This window comes from Mirounga angustirostris, unplaced genomic scaffold, assembly GCF_029215605.1.
Source record: "Mirounga angustirostris isolate CCGP_5_RB_7025 unplaced genomic scaffold, mMirAng1.0.hap1 SCAF_9, whole genome shotgun sequence".
Classification (NCBI taxonomy): Eukaryota; Metazoa; Chordata; class Mammalia; order Carnivora; family Phocidae; genus Mirounga; species Mirounga angustirostris.
This window is the reverse complement of record NW_026991717.1, coordinates 81490944-81508686: the sequence shown is the minus strand read 5'-3', so window position 1 is coordinate 81508686 and position 17743 is coordinate 81490944. Positions and strand designations below refer to the sequence as shown.

Genomic DNA, 17743 nt, shown 5'->3' with positions numbered 1-17743 from the left:
AAAGCCAGGCTGTAATAAGTGAACTAAATTTAAGTCCTTAAACTGACGGTGGATGTGGAAAAATCTTTAAGTGTATGAAACAAGGCATACTTCATTTTACTAAAGGTAATATGAAACTAAAATTGAGAACTCAACAAAATCTTGAAAGCAAAAAATAACGATGGCAGGTGCTAATACGTTACATTGATTTTGCAAACGGGAGTCCATCAACCTCTAACAAAATGGTGTCAGAATTTAGAACACTGTAGACCAGAAATAGGAAGGTTTTTTCCGTAGTGGACCAAAAATATTTTTGTAAGTATTTTAGGCTTTGTATGCCACATGGTCCCTGCCTCAACTACTTAACTCTGCAGTTTACAGTGCAAAAGCAGCCATAGACAATATGTAAACAAATGTGTGTGGCTATGTTCCAATAAAACTTTATTCATGGACACCAAAATTTGAATTTCAAATAATTTTCACACGTCATGAAATACTCTTCTGTTTTTTTTTCAACCATTTAAAAATGCAAAAACCATTCTTAGCTCATAGGCCAAACAAGAAAAGGCGGTGTGCCAGATTTAGTCCAAACTGTAGTTTGTTGACACCTGCCTTCAACTACTAAAGCATGCGCTGTAAGAATAACTTGTGAATTTCAAGACACATCGAGAATGTCAGTGATTCATTCATTCTTCATTAAAGAGTAGCTATTGAACACAACACCTGTGCACTATACTTGACAAAAATGTTTACCCTGAGTTGAATAATGAAAACAACAACTGGACACATCCAGATTGTGGGTCATTCTATAAAACTGGCCTGGACTTTCCAGAAATGTCAGTTATGAAAGACCAAAGAAAGAAAGAATAAGAGTATAGGGAAACTGTTCAAAATTAAAAAGACACAAAAACTAAAAGCAATGCATGATTTTTGTTTGGATCTGGAATTAAAACAAACACAACTGCAAATGGACATTATTAGGGCATTTGGAGAAATCTGAATATAGATTTGATATAGATTATCAGATATTGTATCAATGTTACATTCTTTGGGTGTACTGTAGACTTGTAGAATAATACTTTTGTTCTTAGATGATGTAGGCTGAAGCATTTAGATGAAGTGTTAGGATCTGAAATTTAATTTCAAATGGTTCAACACAAAAGTGTGTGTGTGTGTGTGTATAGAGAGCGAGATGAAACTAATGGGGTAAAATATTAACAATATACAAATCTGAGTGATGAGTATGCAAATATTGTACTATTCATTCAGCTTTTATATAGGTCTGAAATTATTCAAAATAAAAATTGAAAAATGTATAGAAAGAAGTTGTAAATTTAGTTGGTTCAGGTAAAAAAATTTGAAATATAAGAATTATACAACACTTGAAAAATCAGGTATTCATCAAAATTCTAAAATAATACTAAACTCATTTGGAGATTAAAATAATTTGACTCCTAAGAAATAGCTGGATTATTTCAGTGTGTTTTGATAGTTACATCTAATTTGTTCCCAGGAATTTTAGCATGGGTAAAACCTAAGCTGGATGAGCCGAACACAACAAAATCATCAAACTCAGATTCTCAAAAGCCCTGAATTTAGATTGTTTTGTTGTTGTGTAAGATGCATATTTATTCAGTGACCAGAAATCTGAAATTTTTTTCTGTAATTAAAATTTTCAGATACAAAAAACATTTCACTTCTAGTAGTCAGACCCAGATAATTCTGCATACTATTTTTGCTCATTAGGTTTTTGAAAATGTAGAGAAACTAGATGGAAAATAAATGGGTCATCATTTAATTTGGAGAGATCACTCTATTCAAGGACATGAAAGGCACTTTCACAAGAAAAACTGTAAACCCTTTGCAGGCAGAGACTATGTTCTAGTTGCCTTTGTATCTCTCATGCCAAACACAGTGCCTCACACAAGTAGCCACTCAATGAATATTTGTTGAATGACTGAATAAATGCATAAATAAATGGGGGGGGCCCTGCTTTATATGGAAACAGGTTAGGTTTGGATGTGATATAAGGAAAAGATTCAAGATGACTCCGGCACTAGACTGGGCCACTAAAGGACATGATGGATTATTTATTTATTTATTGAAATTTACAATAATAGAATAAACATATATCTTGAATATATTTTTAGAGAAAACCACTTAAATATTCAGATATTTTTCTACACATATGATGATAAAGACAGTTCCTCATTTTCAAGGATTCTGTCTGCTAACATTCACTCAGGTTGAAATGGATCTGAAAATCATGACAAGTGAAGGGCAGTTGAGGGAATAAAGAACAGAAATCACAGCAGCTGGGAGAAGACGAGTAACTGGCCTCAGTTATCTTCAAGGGTGCCATGAGAAAGAAGGGGTAAAAATACTCTGAGCAGCTCATCAGGACAGAACCAGAACTGGGAGCAAAATTAAAGGCAGTGGGAAGGGAGCATTATGTAGTTTTTAGCAACCAAAGAAAGTACCTTCTGACAAAGACACACACCCAACCATGGGACAGCTTGCCTTAACAAAAAATGAATCACTCAGTGGAAGGTGTAGGCAGAGTTGGTGTGACCATTTTCAAAGATGACTGGGGAGGTGGTGCCCACACACAGCAAGAGATGGAAGCTATCCCATCCCTTCCAACCAGAAAAAGTACTGTTCAATATAAGTCATTTTACAAATTCAGTGTTAATATTAAGTAGGTAGTTAATAAACAAATATTTGTAATACCTCAAGGTCTTCAGTGAGCATATAACAGGTAAATGGAACGTCATGGTCAGTTTGTTCCAGTAGATGTAGACCTTGGCATTACCCAAGGAAAACTGAGGTTTTCTCAATATGTAAAATACTACCATACCTTAACAGAGATCCCAAATGCTCTTAGGTGTTTCAAAGACTCTAAGATTCGTTCTTTCTCTACATCTCGGGCCACTATCCCTGTGTCCTCTCTTATTTCAAGCCCAGCTAATTTTCTACAGCTGCCTCCTAATGAGCCATTTATCTCTAATCTCTTCCCCCGTAACCATCTTGACCATCACTCCTAGATGTCTGCCTAGAATTTCTTTTGAACTATTACTACCTATTCAAAAGCCTAGAATGATTAATCAATTTAGAAATATGTACGGAAAAGATTAGAAGACACATAACAATACAAATAGTTATTAGAATGGTAAAATTATAGGCTAGTATATTTTAAACGTTCTTGGTGTTGTACTAATGTTCTAATGATAAATAAAATCAGGTGCAAAAGACTTTCCTTACTACCTGCCATATTACATACAAAAGCTCCAACTTAACTTTTTAAAAAAGACTCCTCATTCAGTCTCCCTGTTTACCTTTGCCCACTATCCCTGCAATAAAACTTCACTCATTTTCTATTGTCTAACTTTCTGTTCCCTTCGAGCCCTTCTGTTCTGCCTTATCCCTCTTTGCTACTTCTGTCTTTGTGCCTCTTCTACCACTTTGCTCTCTTCTTTGCCTGCAGGACACTATATCTCATTTGTGTGTTCACCACATCCGTGTTGTAGGTAAGCCTCCTGAGGGCAGGGCCTTTGTCCATCTATGCATCTCCCACGTCTAGAATAGTCCTTGCAGATAAAATGTGTTAGTTAACTATCAGGTGAATGAATGATTGCATTACCTATTTTCCTAGTTGTTTATGTTTTAGTGTATGTCTCTCAAAATGAAAAGGTACATGGCACCCATACTGCCTAATTCAATACTTAAATTCAGTAAATTTTTATTGAATACCTACTGTGTATCAGGCACTTTAGTAGGTGTTAGGATATAAATTAAAAACTGCATTTAAGAAGAGCAATAAAGACCAGATGGAATATTTCTCAGCTAATTTCTTTTAACACAAAATAAATACACCTGAAATCTATAGTCTAAGTCAAAATAGTCAAATTTTCTAGACTTTACTATCATCTTTCTAGCAAACCCATTCAAAAGAATTACATAAAATAAATATGAGACTGACTAGGTAGCCTAAAGCCCAATATTAAACCATTAATGAGAAGTAGAAATAAAAAATCTAGGATAGGTTCTTATTGGCTTAGGGGAACTGGCATTTAATCATTTGTGTTCCAAGATCTTTATGGTGATCAGAAAGATTTTGAAAAGCACGTGTAGTTTAAGTAATTTTAAGCTTCTTATGCAATATCGATATTTTGGAAGCTACTACGTGTTACAGTTTTTCCAGAATCAGATGTAATAATTTGGTAAAGAACACAGGTAGAAGAGATCACTGATTTTCCTTTTCCCCCAATAAACTATGTTTATTATGCCAATTTTAATTACCATGCAATCTAATGGTTTAAGGCTTATATTTTCCACATCACTAGACATCATAAACATGAAAGCATTTTATACTGTCATTATACATCAATGTTTGTACTTGGTTATACATATATACAGAAATTATTCACACATCTTAACCTTGCTATTTCCTCCTTTCAAACCAACATAATTTTACCGTGAAAGCAGCTTTTTAATAAATGGTATAAGAAATACAGCAAGGCACACATTTTTAAAAAACTTTTTTCTCATTACCACCTCAAGAAGCATAAAAAACAAAAATGTTGTACATAATTTAACAGTAGAATGTCACCAGTTTATAATATACAACACCATATAGTTGTTTCTTGAAGTGCTGCATAGATAATTATTTTTAAAATAAAATAAATAAAATGGCGCTTTTAAAAGTTGCTTAATTTTGAAAGAAGGACCAGTGTTTCTTCTGTATGCTGCAATCAGAACAAATGTTGGCCTTTTAGGTAAACCTCTTTCAATAAACATAGGCATCATACCATAAAAAAAAAAAAATCCAGATTGAAACATGGACTTGGTCAAGTACCGGCAGGGGGTCATTCCAGACAGGTGAATGTAATGGACCATCGATTTGGTGGACTGCAGAACTTTAAAGAGTAGATGGGGAGGGAGGAGGCAAACGGAAAAGTCTCGCTGGAGAGGCGGGGTTGGTAGAGGTAGCTTGGGACAGGAATCCGTGGGAAAACGAGCAGCTTTGCCGAACTTCAAAGACAATCACCTAAAGAAAACCAGTGCACAATCCAGATCACAAGGCTCATGTGGACAAATCGCATTCGGAGGGAAGATTCATCTTGGGAGAGGTCAATGCAACAAATGGCAGTGACGTGATGAAACCACAGACTAGCCCAGGGTGGGATTAGGAAGCCAGCCCTGAGTTACAGCCAGGCTTATCTACAAGAAACAAAAAAGGGATAGGAAAAGGTATCAGAAATGTCTGTTTCATTTGTAGAACTGAGCTCTTTGAGGAAGCCTGCCATTTTGGAACTACCTGCTGATATGCTGAAAAAGGATACATAAAACATAGTGATTTTAATAGCCCAAGGTTCATATTACTGACAAAAATGTTTCAGAGTCAATTGAAAAATACATTTTTTTAAAAAAAAGACATGGTTTTAAAGAAAACAAAAAAAATCATCAAGTTTGACCTTTTCTCTGGATATCATCTACTCTTCTGCTTGTGAACTCAGTTTTGAACGCTCAGGATAGCTTCAAATCACTATGAAAATGTGAGGCGGTTGGTGCCAAGCAACACAGCCAGGTGGCCCCAGTGATTCACAGCCTGAGAACCTGGACCCTCAGGTGGTTTAACCTTTCCCTCAGGGACTGTGTGTGTGACAGTGGAACTGAACAATTCCACTATTATATAGCGGTGAAATATGCATAGCTTTGCTGTAATTCCAAATGTTTCAGCCCCTTGCCAGTGAAAGGATATAACCTGGGCTTCTAGCTTGAATATGAATGCATTTCATTTAAGGCCTAGACGTCCTGTGCAAGTAAGAATGACTCAATTATTTCTGTACATCTTGATGGCTCAGATACAAATTTGTTCCAAACTCAGTCAGTTCTGCCTATGTCTAAGGGGTTGAAAACAACAAGTTGGATGTGAAGAGCAGCTAAATTCCAGGGACAGGCAGTACAGGATGCAATTACTTTAGGTCTTCTGACCAGCTCTCAAATAAAGCAGGCGTTTGCTTGTCTGGGTTTAAACCCGAGTTCTGATGTCTGATGTCAGGTTGCTTTATTGTCTTTCTAGAACTAAATAATCTCATTCTCCATCTTTCTCTTTCTCTATAATCTTGTAACCTGTTTACAAGCCAGAAAAGCTTCAGCAAATGTGGTTTGGCTGAAGTCATAGGAAGTTGGGGAGAGAAGGCAGGTTCTCAAGAACAGGGAGAGATAGACAGGAAGAGATGGAACAAAATTTGGTACACTCAAATACTGCAGTAACTCAAAAACGAGCACGGTGCATTGTTCAAATGAGGACTTGACTCACTTGAAACATGGACACTGAGTAAGGAATCCTTAGATGAGGCAAAGCTGGTCTTACTAAATGCCAGTATTTAAATTCTCTCTGGCTAATCAATTCTTTCAACTTGGCCCACTTGGAAAGGGGCAGGCAAAACTGATTAAAGCACAGATCTGGGGTGTGTGTGTGTGTGTGTGTGTGTGTGTGTGTACGCGCGCGCACGCGATGGATGATGACCAATAAAATCTTTGTCATTTAGCATGGCAGAGCTAGTTATTTAGAAGTGCTGGAAAATTAAAAAACATTTCACATCCACCAGAACCTTGACTTACTAAAGTGATTTTAAAGGTAAATGTGATAAGATTACACTTGCATTGATTAGTGAAAAATTAATACACTATCACCAAGAGTAGTTTCTTAAACCTGCTTGGCCAGCTTTGGATCATATTAAACATTTTGTGTCAATCCAACTAAAACAGAATAAGAATTTATGTTGTATACATGAGAAATATTTGCTCTTAAAGTTTTCTCAGTTTGTAATGACTGAGTAGGAGCAATTTTACTGTGTATGCGTATACTTAAGCATGCAAAAATACAAGTAATTGCTGAAAATCTAAAATCTATGAGATACCAACAATCACATTTGCAGACCAATAAAACAGGAAAAGCAATGGAGCTTAAAAGTTCTGAAGGACACATATGCATCCTAAGTAAATACAGCCCCTCCAACACACACACACACACACACACACACACACCATACACAGTAAAACAAAACTGAAAACCAGAGTAAACCAAAAAGGAAAAAAAAAAAAAAGTACACACTGGCTGCATGTGATGAGTTAAATTTTTATACCATAGGATTTATCCAGCCTGAAGTTTACGGTTAAATCATTCACCAAAGATCAGAGGCTTATGATGAGGATTATGAAGAAATAACTGTCAGAATACAGCAAAAAGATTAGTGCAAAGTACATCTCTTAGGCAGGTCCTAGGAGGCACTCCAGACATACATTATGTGCTTCCTCCAAATTAAGCAGAAATATCTGGGTCTATCCAGTTACCTTTCCTTTGATGTGATTTGCTATAACTGACCTCTCTATTTTGGTAGAAACATGGCACATAAATGAAAATAGTGAAAAGCACAGCAGTGTGCCTAGAAATCAGTGCAAATGCATCCTGCGTCAGACCATGTTTAAAACTTCAACAGTTTCAGTGGGTTTTTAATTAGAACAGTAAATGAAAAACCTCAAAACTTTTTTGGAAAAAATTCTTGGTATGGTTGCAGACTGTAGCTGGTGTTCCAAGTTGTAGCTCTTCCAGATGACATAACTTCATCATCTGAGAACTTATTTCTGGAAGAAAAAAAAAAAAGCCCAGCAAACTGAATGCAGTGTATTTTATTATTCTGATAGAGCACCCCAACTGATAGTTTTGAAATTGCTTTAAAAAGTAGAGCTTTTGGGTGCCTGGGAGGCTCAGTCAGTTCAGTGTTTGCATTTGGCTCAGGTCATGATCTGAGGGTCCTGGGATCAAGTCCTGCATCGGGACTCGAGAAGTCTCTGCTTTTCCCTCTGCCTCTGCCTCTCTCTCTCTCTCCCTCTCTTTCATGAATAAATAAATAAAAGCTTTAAAAAAATAAAAAGTAGAGCTTTTTTCCCCCTCTTTTGTATCTTGTAGGAAGAACAATGACAACAGTTAAGCTTTTATAGACATAAAGTCTCATATTTACCAAATAACTACTATGTATTCCTGATATTTAACACCAAAGGCATGTCAACTTTTGAGATTAAATAACTTACCCTGGTTGGTAGTATTTTAACAAAATGTAAATATCTATGCCCAGGTACCCAGTGCTAACGACGGGTGAAAAATTTAGGCATCCAGATATTTGGTGTGCGTGATACAGAAAAAACTGAATAGGACCAGTGAATATGGCTATTTAAATGGCCCTTGGCTGATCACAAGTCACTTGGGGGCGATGTGAGTTCTGCGGAAGTAAAATCTGGCTGCATCTCCCATTGCCTGAGATAGGGCCAGGAACCACCTCTCGGGGGCTCAACAAAATACCGCTGACTGGCAGCTGGGCTAGCTGATGGTTTTGCGTTGTCGTGCCTGTGAAATGTGAGGGCTTGCGCCGATCCAACAGCACAGCATGTTCACTTGCCCAAGTCCAAAGATGGAGCTGCTTATTGTTTACATTTCGATTCTCTAGCTATGTCATGGACAGAAGAAACTCCCAGAGTATCTAAAAGGGAAGGGTGCGGGACCCAGGGGCTTCATCCGTGCCAGCGCCTCTGGAGCTCCGGCCCTCAGCATGACCGCTGACTTGAGGGTCCCAGTCACACAGTATCATGCCCCGAGGGGTGTTGCTTTCAAGCCTTTATCCCCTTGCAGAAAACAAAAATCAGCCAGCCTCCACCAGCCCTTCTGCGGAGCTTGGATGAGCCAGCAGTATAATGGGTACTAATAGAACTTGTTTAGAAGCAGCTTATGGAATTGCAGTTCCTCTCCCTTAATGGTCAGCTCTACTGCATGCTGATGGAGAATGTGATTATAGGGTGGACATATTTCACAGAAAATACATTTCTCTCTCTCCTACTTTTGTTCTCACTTGCGGCCAATTGTAAATTGAGTCTGAAACATAGAAAATTAGTTGAGCTATATTAGTAAGTATGATGTCTTTCTTCAATTTTGCATACTGAGTTTATTTTTAGGGTATATATATGGTATATATTTCCCCCCTCCCCATTTCTAGCAGCTCTACACAGAATCACACATTTTAATGAGCTTAGGGCACAGGTGTTGCAGGAAAAAAAATAATGATGTTTGCCATTCATCTTTCAAATTAAATAATGTGTTTTTAAATAGTAACTTTTTTCATAATACATTATGGGAACAACATTTATCTGTCACATTTTAAAAGATGTATTTGTAATAAATGTAAATTACTTTTAGAAAATCAGTAATTAGGCTCATCAAAAAATAAACAATCTGCCACAAAAAAGATAATCTTTAGCATAGTTAAGTATAATAACTGTTATTTGAATAAGTTAACAAATTAGGGTAGATTGCTTCTGTAATTCATTTCCTATAGCACGAGTTTAGGCATTACGGCATTAAGCTTCTGGAGTGGGGGGTGGAGATGGCATTCGGCACCTCACACTTGGGTGAAATACAACTCTCACATTCAAAAGCTCAAATTTTCTTCTTTAGACTTGATTGAGAAAGTATATTCATCACTGGGGCTTAGAAACGGAAAATAACAGAATTTTTGTGTCACTTTTCAAGCTATATCATCATCTCAGAATTATCAATCAATAGCTGTCTTATTAAATATGAAGAGTGGAATGACTTCCTTAAAAATTTTGATGGAAATCAGCCTGTCACCTTCAGGCAAAATTCAAAAATTCTGTTTTTATCAAAACGCCATTAACTTGTCATGTATTCTCTCTGCATTTGCTTTCTGGGCCTCTTCTCGGTCTGTGTGTGGATAAATAAGAGCCTCTTCTTTAACATCAACTTTCCCCTCCTGTTTGAATCCTCAGCCTTGGCCATGATTAGGAGCTGTGACAGCACAGCCTTCCACTGGGGAAGCAAATGTGATGATAGTTACATTAGACAGAAGTATAAAAGGAAGGCCCAGATCAGGAGATGCAGCTTTAGCCTATCATTGTTCATTTCCAGGCACTGGAGGGAGCGGGCAGCTCTGTGTGCAGGAAACTGAAGTGGGGCGCATTGTCACTATGCGTGCATTTTGATCAGAGGGTATAACTGCAATTGGGAGAACCTTTTTTCCTCCCTCACTGGAAGAATGTGAGGTCCTAAATTACTCGGCTACTTCCTCAAATTTTGTATCCTTGCCAGAATGATGTAATAAGGATACTGTCACTAAAAATGTCACTTGTGCCGGTCTCTCTCCCTTTTGCCTCACAGTTACTTGCGTTGCTGGGAATGTTTCTTCCACCTAAATGTCTTATTCAGATAAATGTCTGCCGTGACCAGTCATTCTGACTAGTCTTCTCCCCTATCGTGGCACTGCTGACTCAAACTCATCATTGAAGTACATATGGATATATATGAAATTCATGTTAAAAATATATTAAGAATATATATTAAAACCTGAGGAGCATACATACCTTTCAATGAGATGATTTTCATGCGTGGAGAGGGTTGCATTCTACCTATGCATATTTTTATGTTGTTCTTCATGAAGATTTAGAAGATTTTCTTCACAGGTTAAAGTTTTGGGGTTGGGAAGCAATGCAGCCTTGTCTTTTGGCTGCTTTGCCTTCCAGGAGAGTTCTGGAACTCCAGGTTTGGCTGCAGCAGTGTTACGTTCTTCTGGCATTCCTGATTCACCTGTGTTTTCACTGCCCAGCCTTGAAGTGGTTAGCTCTGAGCTCTCCCCACAGATTGCAGCTTGGGGTAAACCATCCGCTTCCTTTCTGACGTCAGATTCTTCCTGATGGGGAGGACTCGCAAGAGCCACCATGCGTGCCTCCTCAGCTAAGAGAGAAGTATCGCTGGACTTAGGGGAGCCTGCTGCTGCTTGTTGGGGCACAGCAGCCTCGCCAGAAACGGCAGGTTCATTTGGAGGAGGGCCAGAGAGACAGGGCTCGTCTCCCTCCGGGTCGTCCTCAACACAGGCCTCAAAGAAGCATTCAGGGTCCTCCTTGTCTTCTAAGCCAGAGTCGGTAATGTCCAGTGGCAATGGAGTGTTGCTCTTTTCTTCCACGTAACTGGTGACCTCGCCACAATCACTGTCATGAGAGGAGAGAGATAAGTAGGAATAAAAGTCCCCTTTTCTCAGCTGGATGGGCCGGTGAGAATGTTCCAACACCTTCTCCTTGATCTGACTTAACGAGGCAGGAGCAGCTGCCTCATTTTCAGGTTGAGACTTACTTTTTAGGGCTGTTGAAGCCATGTCGATGATTTCCTTAACAAAGTCGTGTACGGAACAATCCTCAGCATCTTTTTGATGGAAAACATCTGGCTCACAGTCACAACAGGAAATGTTGTCACTGACAGAAACATTCTCCTCTATTTCATTTTGTTCAAGTGCTAGGCAGCAACGAGCGGATTTTCCAACCACACTTGGTGCATCATTAGATGAAGATTTCAGTATATCAGAATCCTGTCTGTTGATAACTCTGGTTTCTGAAGGCAGCTCTGGGCAAGACTTCTCAGTGGCAGTAGAAGCAGTTGTTGAATTTTCAAAATGGTGGTGGCTTTGACATTTCTTTGGACGATGTCTAACAGTCTGGGGAACAAATTCATTTCCAGCAATATTTGCATCATCTGAGCTATCCATAAATACTTTACGCTTACAATGCTCACTGTCTGAATTCTTCTTCCCCGTTGTACCAAGATTTTCTGGTTCCTTCAAAATCCCATTCTGTTTGTCTTTCTGCCTTTCTGGAGTGCTTTCAATATTGCCATTTTCCATGTCAGCCACATATGGGTCTTTATTAACTTTGAAAATATTTTTCTTATTCTCACCCTTCATCCCTAACTCATGGGTGTGGGATAAACTCTTACCATTTCCATTACTTTCAGAGAGACATTTTATGGAGCTGTTTAGTAGAGCCTCAATGTTCAGGGTATCAGAGGGATTGGTCATCTCACTACTACTTACATCCTTACTGCCCTTTATTTCATCACTGAGATTGCACCTTCTCTTATCTTTTGTCAAGGAAAACTTTGGTCTGATCCACGTCTGCAGTTCATTCTTTATATAGTCCAGCCCTGACATCAAGTTGCATTCTTCATAAATTTCATCATCTGTTGCAATACTGGAGTCGTCATCCTCATCTTTGATGCATAGCTCTTCTTCTGTCAAGGTGAGGGTAGAGCTAGAAAGGAGGTCACTGTCATCTTCATCATCAGTGCAAGCAGAGGTGCAAGAGACATTAACAATCATGCTGACATTGACGTCGCTTTCATCAGCCACCGACCGAGTCAGGCGCTTCCTGAATGATGCATTTGATTCCGGGATCTTGTTCTTGTGTAATACAATATCCTCTGAGCAAAGTGAGAGCTCATCACTGCTGCTAAGTTCTGTAAGAGACGCTGGCGAGTCTTCATTGATAGAAGATGCTATGTCCAATGATAGCTGGCCAGTAAAGGACATCTTTTGGGAACTGCTTTGGAGAGTCATATCAGAAACACTCCGCTTTATCTTTTGCTCCGAAGGGCTCTGGATATTCTCCAAACGATTCAGGAGATCTAGTGTCCTTTTACTCAGTTCACCAACTGAGCCACTGCTCACGCTTATGTCCCCAGAGCTGTGACAGCTAAAAAGATCCTCATTGCTTTTATAGGATGTCAACCAACTTTCTAAGGAAGTGCTTCGCTGGAGGCTGTCACCACCATTTTTAAGGATGCCCAATCCAAATAAATCACCCCCTGGAGAAAGGGACTCGATAGATGAACTGTGGGATAACAGGGAGAGCTGTCTGCCATTCTGCATGCCAGTGAATGTCTTCTCTACATCACTACTTTTATATGAATTTCGATCCATTTCATGGGATGCACTTGCCAAAAGCCTTTCATGGGGAGGTGCATCTGGTTGTAACTCTGTAGCCTGATGTTTAGATTTGCAGGACTTTTTATCAAAATAAAAACCATGAAACAGGGGATCCTCCACATGTGCTTTTTCACTTTGTGACTGTTTCATTATCATTGGTAATTTGAGTTTTGAGCCTTGGAGGTAAGAGTAATCATAAAACGTAAACACATCATGTTTTCCTTGTAATTCTTCTCCCAAACAATCAGGGGTATATTTGGTAACACTGTTTAAATCTCCAACTTTTCCATTTACACAACCCACTGGTGAAATGGATGACTGAGAGCTATTTGGAAGCTTAATGTGTTCCTCCTCATCTTTAAATTTTTGCTTTAACGCGTTAACAGCATCTCCCATTTGTGGGTCCAGGTGTTCAGTTTCAGGGTTACTTGGGGACCCATCTACCGCATTGAGCAAGCACATTTCAGAGTTGGTAGTGGTTTCAGTGTCTCCTTCACTCATGATTCCACTCTCACTGCCTGAATTCTGGCTCACGTCACCTCTATGGCACGGGCAAGGCTTTACCAAATTGGAACCTCCTACAAGGTCCGGCAAAGATTTGGTGGATGAAAATGAAGAGTCTTTACTGAGACTCTTCGTTAAAACACTAGGCTGTGTCACGCTGGTGAACTTTGGGTGGTTTTTCAGAAATGGCATGTGGTTGTCCTCATACAGTTCAACATTGTGGAGGCTGTAGACTTGGTAAATGTGTGGACTGGAGGGGGCAGTGATACTCGAGGCATACTGAGATCCCGCATGGTCACCTGCCTCTTCTTCATAACTGGGGTCCTCGCTACCTATCTCTTCAAGCTTTAAGGAAGGCATGACAGGTTGGGGTTCTTGATCAAGGTCATTTGAGTCTTCATTCAAACTAATTAACTTGTTACTTATGTCAGTTTCATCCCATTCCAGGGCATCCTCATTTGTCCCATTTAGATCCATCAAGCCAGGATCAATCACATTCAAAGTCTCCTGTGTAGGAGGAAGGGGAAAAAAAAGAAGAATTAGGGAATAGGAGCATGAACATTTCGTCCATTCAAAATCTCTTGGAAGAGTCAGGAAAGAAATTTGCCCCCAAGCATGGATTTGAAAGATAGCATAATTATCAGCTCTATTCTTCTCTGGAATAGCATCCAAAGTTATTGAAATGGGTTTTTCTATCAATAGTAATTTGTCACTGAAGGCAATAATGTAGATTAAAATGTAAGATTATTACAGTCAAGTTGTAATTTTTGGAATTAATGATTTCCTATTGATTCTTCTACATTTTTAACTTGGGATTGGGTGAAGATAAAACTGTCAGGTAAACGAAGGTAAAAAGAGCCTGTGACATCTTTAAGGCACATTGACTCTGATACTCTTAGTTCTGCAGTCCACAGTGGAATACCATCTGCAGCCATAAATGGCAGACCCCCATAGACTCTTCTATGCCTGGGCTTTCCACTTGACACAGCCTTTGCCTTGGGCAAGTAGAATAGACTTATAGCCACCTGCAGAGGCATGCATGGTCAGAGACCCTTGCTTGTCTATCTTTTCTTCTGCCTTCCCTTTTGGAATTTGGCCCTCTCCCCAGTAGACCCAAGATAAACAACACTTGACTGGTTTCCTCACCTACATCTTACTGGACCCTGAGTCTTAGGCCCCGGTTCTCTTAGTCTCTCTCTCACTTCCCCAGTCTCTCCCTATGACAGAGATTCTACTTTGATCTTGTTAACTTGCCTCACTCTTGTCAGTCCTTTCCCTATTTATTATAAGCAGGAACCCTTCCCTCCAGCCCACCTCCAGCCCTAGAATAACAACTATCTGAAGACTTTCCTGACTCTCAAGTTTGACTCAGCCCAGCTTCTCTTACACTGCACTCTGCATACTTGGGATCCTTGATCTTTCCTTGGACATCCTCGTTTTAACTTGGTTTAGGTAGAGCTTGACACATTATTCTGGGACACAGTGGTTGAATGGGTTCCTGGACTCTGTCCAGATTCCCTCACCATCCTCAACTTGCTGCCCAGCTGTCCTGATTCATGCTAGAGCCAAGAGAGGTGATAGAGATATGCAGGCCCTGACAGGCTCATCTACAGACAGAAACTCAAATAGAACTCTGCAGCTCAGCTTATGTTTATGCAGGGTAGTCAGGCAGATAAGCATGGCTCTAGAACTATGCAAAGTGGTTGAAATGCTGATTTTGCTGCCTACCAGCTGCGGGGCTTTGGGCAAGATGCTTAACTTTTCTGAGTACTGATCTCTTTGCATCACTTGTGAAGGGGGCTAGCACTAGCAATCTTTTGAGATAATTCTGAATACTAATAAGCTAATGCTTGTGAAGGGCTGAGGAGGCAGTCAATATAAGGTAGCTATAATTCTCAAGGCCTTGAGTCGATTCATAAAGGGTTCTCTCTGCCTACCTTCTCTCCTTCTTATCATTTCTTTCAATTTGTCCTAAAAACCATAAGGGATTCATGACATGGTAGGTAGAGAGAGATATCACACAATATGAATAGGTCAGCATATCTGCATTACAATTCAGAATTATTTGAACAGCCTGGTTGAAAAACAGGCCATGATGCTTTTATTCCTCAGTAGTGGGGAAAAGGCTTCACCAGCAACATATTCACAAAACTTTCCCAAGAAGCCCTCAGTCCTTCCTGGAACTAGTAGTTAAAGGATACCACACAACCTCATTAAGGGTAAAATACCCATTAGCACTTTATTATACTGGATATGTAAGAGATTATCTGTATAGCCTACTAAAGTTTAAGAGTCCAGTTACAAAGTAAACATTAATTAAGGGATATTTTTAAATTTTATGACAGAAATCTTTCATGCTGCCAATGTTACAGCAGTTAATCTAGAACACTGGCAGTCATCATACTCACTTGGGTATGGAGTACATTCACTGTGATGAATTTTTATTAGGATTTCTGTTTATTCTTTGCTTGCTGATAAAGGAAGTACTAATGACCGGTTAGTATGGCTAATGAATGTTAAAATCTTCAGCTGTAGAAACAATCAATCAGTCTAATCAAATAGTGTATTAATTTCAAATACTATCTTGCCTGACACCAGACTCTGAGAGTGCTAATAAATAATTGAACTGGTCTTTCAGAGAAGCTCTCTTTGTAACTCTCTGGTTGACTTCAACATTTAGCAGCACGGATTTTCTCTGCGAGTCCCAAACCCAGGGGCTCACACTAGATGCAGGAATTGTGCCATCTGGGTGTGCGTCAGGAGCTTAGCCCAACGGACGCCTATAACTTGGACTTGTCTTCCAGGACACATTTTCTGACCAAATGCTGCCCTTTGTGGCTTTACAAATGCAAGCCTCAGGAAGTAGAAAACTTACAGTAGCACCTAAAAGAACAAATCCTTTGCTCAACTAGTAGTTGTAGTGGAAATTTTCCATAGGAAAAGATGAGACTTTTAGATGTAATATTGTTTTTTCCCCTCCTTAACTCTCTCTTCCTATACATCTCTTAAATTTATTGCAATTGCTGAAATTTTTTGTATGTCAATTCCTGGGACTATCTGACAAGATCTTTTAGAAAATCATTCACTTTGCACTTTAAGTTTTACATATGAAAGAAGTGCTATTTGTTCTGCCCTCATTCACTCCCTTCTGTTGTGGATTAAATTCTGTCAATATTTTCAATAAAATCTCCATTTCCTCAAGATTTAACCTCAAACATAAAATATCCCCTGGGGGCAAGAAAATACGGAAAGTTCCAAGAGGAAGGGCATTGGGATATTTATATAACTAAAAAGTTATCTTTGAAAGAAATGATATGTATATAGAGTGATGTAACTTGCAGGAAAATTATTTGGTCGAATGCTCTCTTTGATGATAGCTCAGCAGCCAGTAATGCTCAAGCTAATTAACCATTTGTTGTTGTTGTTTTTCTAGAGAAACTGGTGCTTTTTTAAAAGGCACAAATGTTCTTGTCTTTGATAAAGTGATAAATCAAAAATGGATTTAGACAAAATCTAAAAATATTTGACCAAAACCAAAAGGATGCTGAGTAGTCCATGAGGTTCCAATAGGAGACTGCAATTCCAGAGATAATTCTGAATTAAATTAATTTGTGTGAGGCTCTTTCATTCATAAACTTGCTTCATTGGTGCAGAATTTGGCCTAAACCTAAAGTCTATATAAATAATTGCACACACATACACACACCCCTTCCAGATCTGCTCAAGAAACAAGTGGAATTAATTGGTGCTGGGTTTTTTTGTTTGTTTTTTTTTTTTAATTCTTAGAAGCAAGTTATTTATTTCAGCACAATATATACAGAGAAAGTAAAAGAGGCTGGAGAAAAGATGAATGATGAAAGAATCAAGATTCCAATTGTAGCAAGTAACATACATCAGAATTAACTTCCTTCTGTACTTGTATGGCTTTAATTGAATTAGGTCTCCCAGGACTGCATTTCTAGGATTTTCTTAAAATTATAGGTTAAAAAATGGGTTTTTATAAGAGATGAGAAACCATTACCAGCTAAAGTGTGGGGATGAAGGAACCTGACATCATATAAAACACCCCAACAGAGATTTGATAAAGCTACCTCTAGATTCCTTTAATTTCCTTTAAAAATTTGCATCTTTTGAAAAAACTAAAGGAGGTCAAAAAGATCAGCATGAACTGAACTGTTTCAGTCGAATTTCTGGTGCTCTAAATGGGCAAAACCATTAGGAGGTCTTGTAATTTGTGTTCCTCCTATTTATTCCAGATCCAGGAGTTTATTAAGAAGCACCACTTGCAAAGTCTTGGGAATAGAGATTTATCTATAGACAAGTGGAATGTAACAAAAACATACAAATAAATAAAAATGATAAAAACAGAAACATGATTAACTGTAATTGAGTAAAGATCTGCGTATTTACCTTAGAGCAAAAAGCAGGCCACATGG

General features: G+C 38.7%; 1 protein-coding gene across 3 annotated transcripts in view; it reads right to left on the bottom strand.

Moving 5' to 3' along the window:
- Window positions 1-401: 401 nt before the first annotated feature.
- Window positions 402-17743, bottom strand: part of AKAP6 (A-kinase anchoring protein 6) — a 500780-nt gene continuing 483438 nt past the window's right edge. For all 3 annotated transcript variants that reach the window (XM_064570936.1, XM_064570937.1, XM_064570938.1), the window contains 2 exons: window positions 10414-13814; window positions 402-5199 (listed from right to left, as the gene is read on the bottom strand). In XM_064570936.1, the coding sequence (XP_064427006.1) occupies window positions 10455-13814 (3360 nt within the window). In that variant the 3' untranslated portion in view covers window positions 402-5199; window positions 10414-10454. The remainder of the gene's footprint in view (window positions 5200-10413; window positions 13815-17743) is intronic.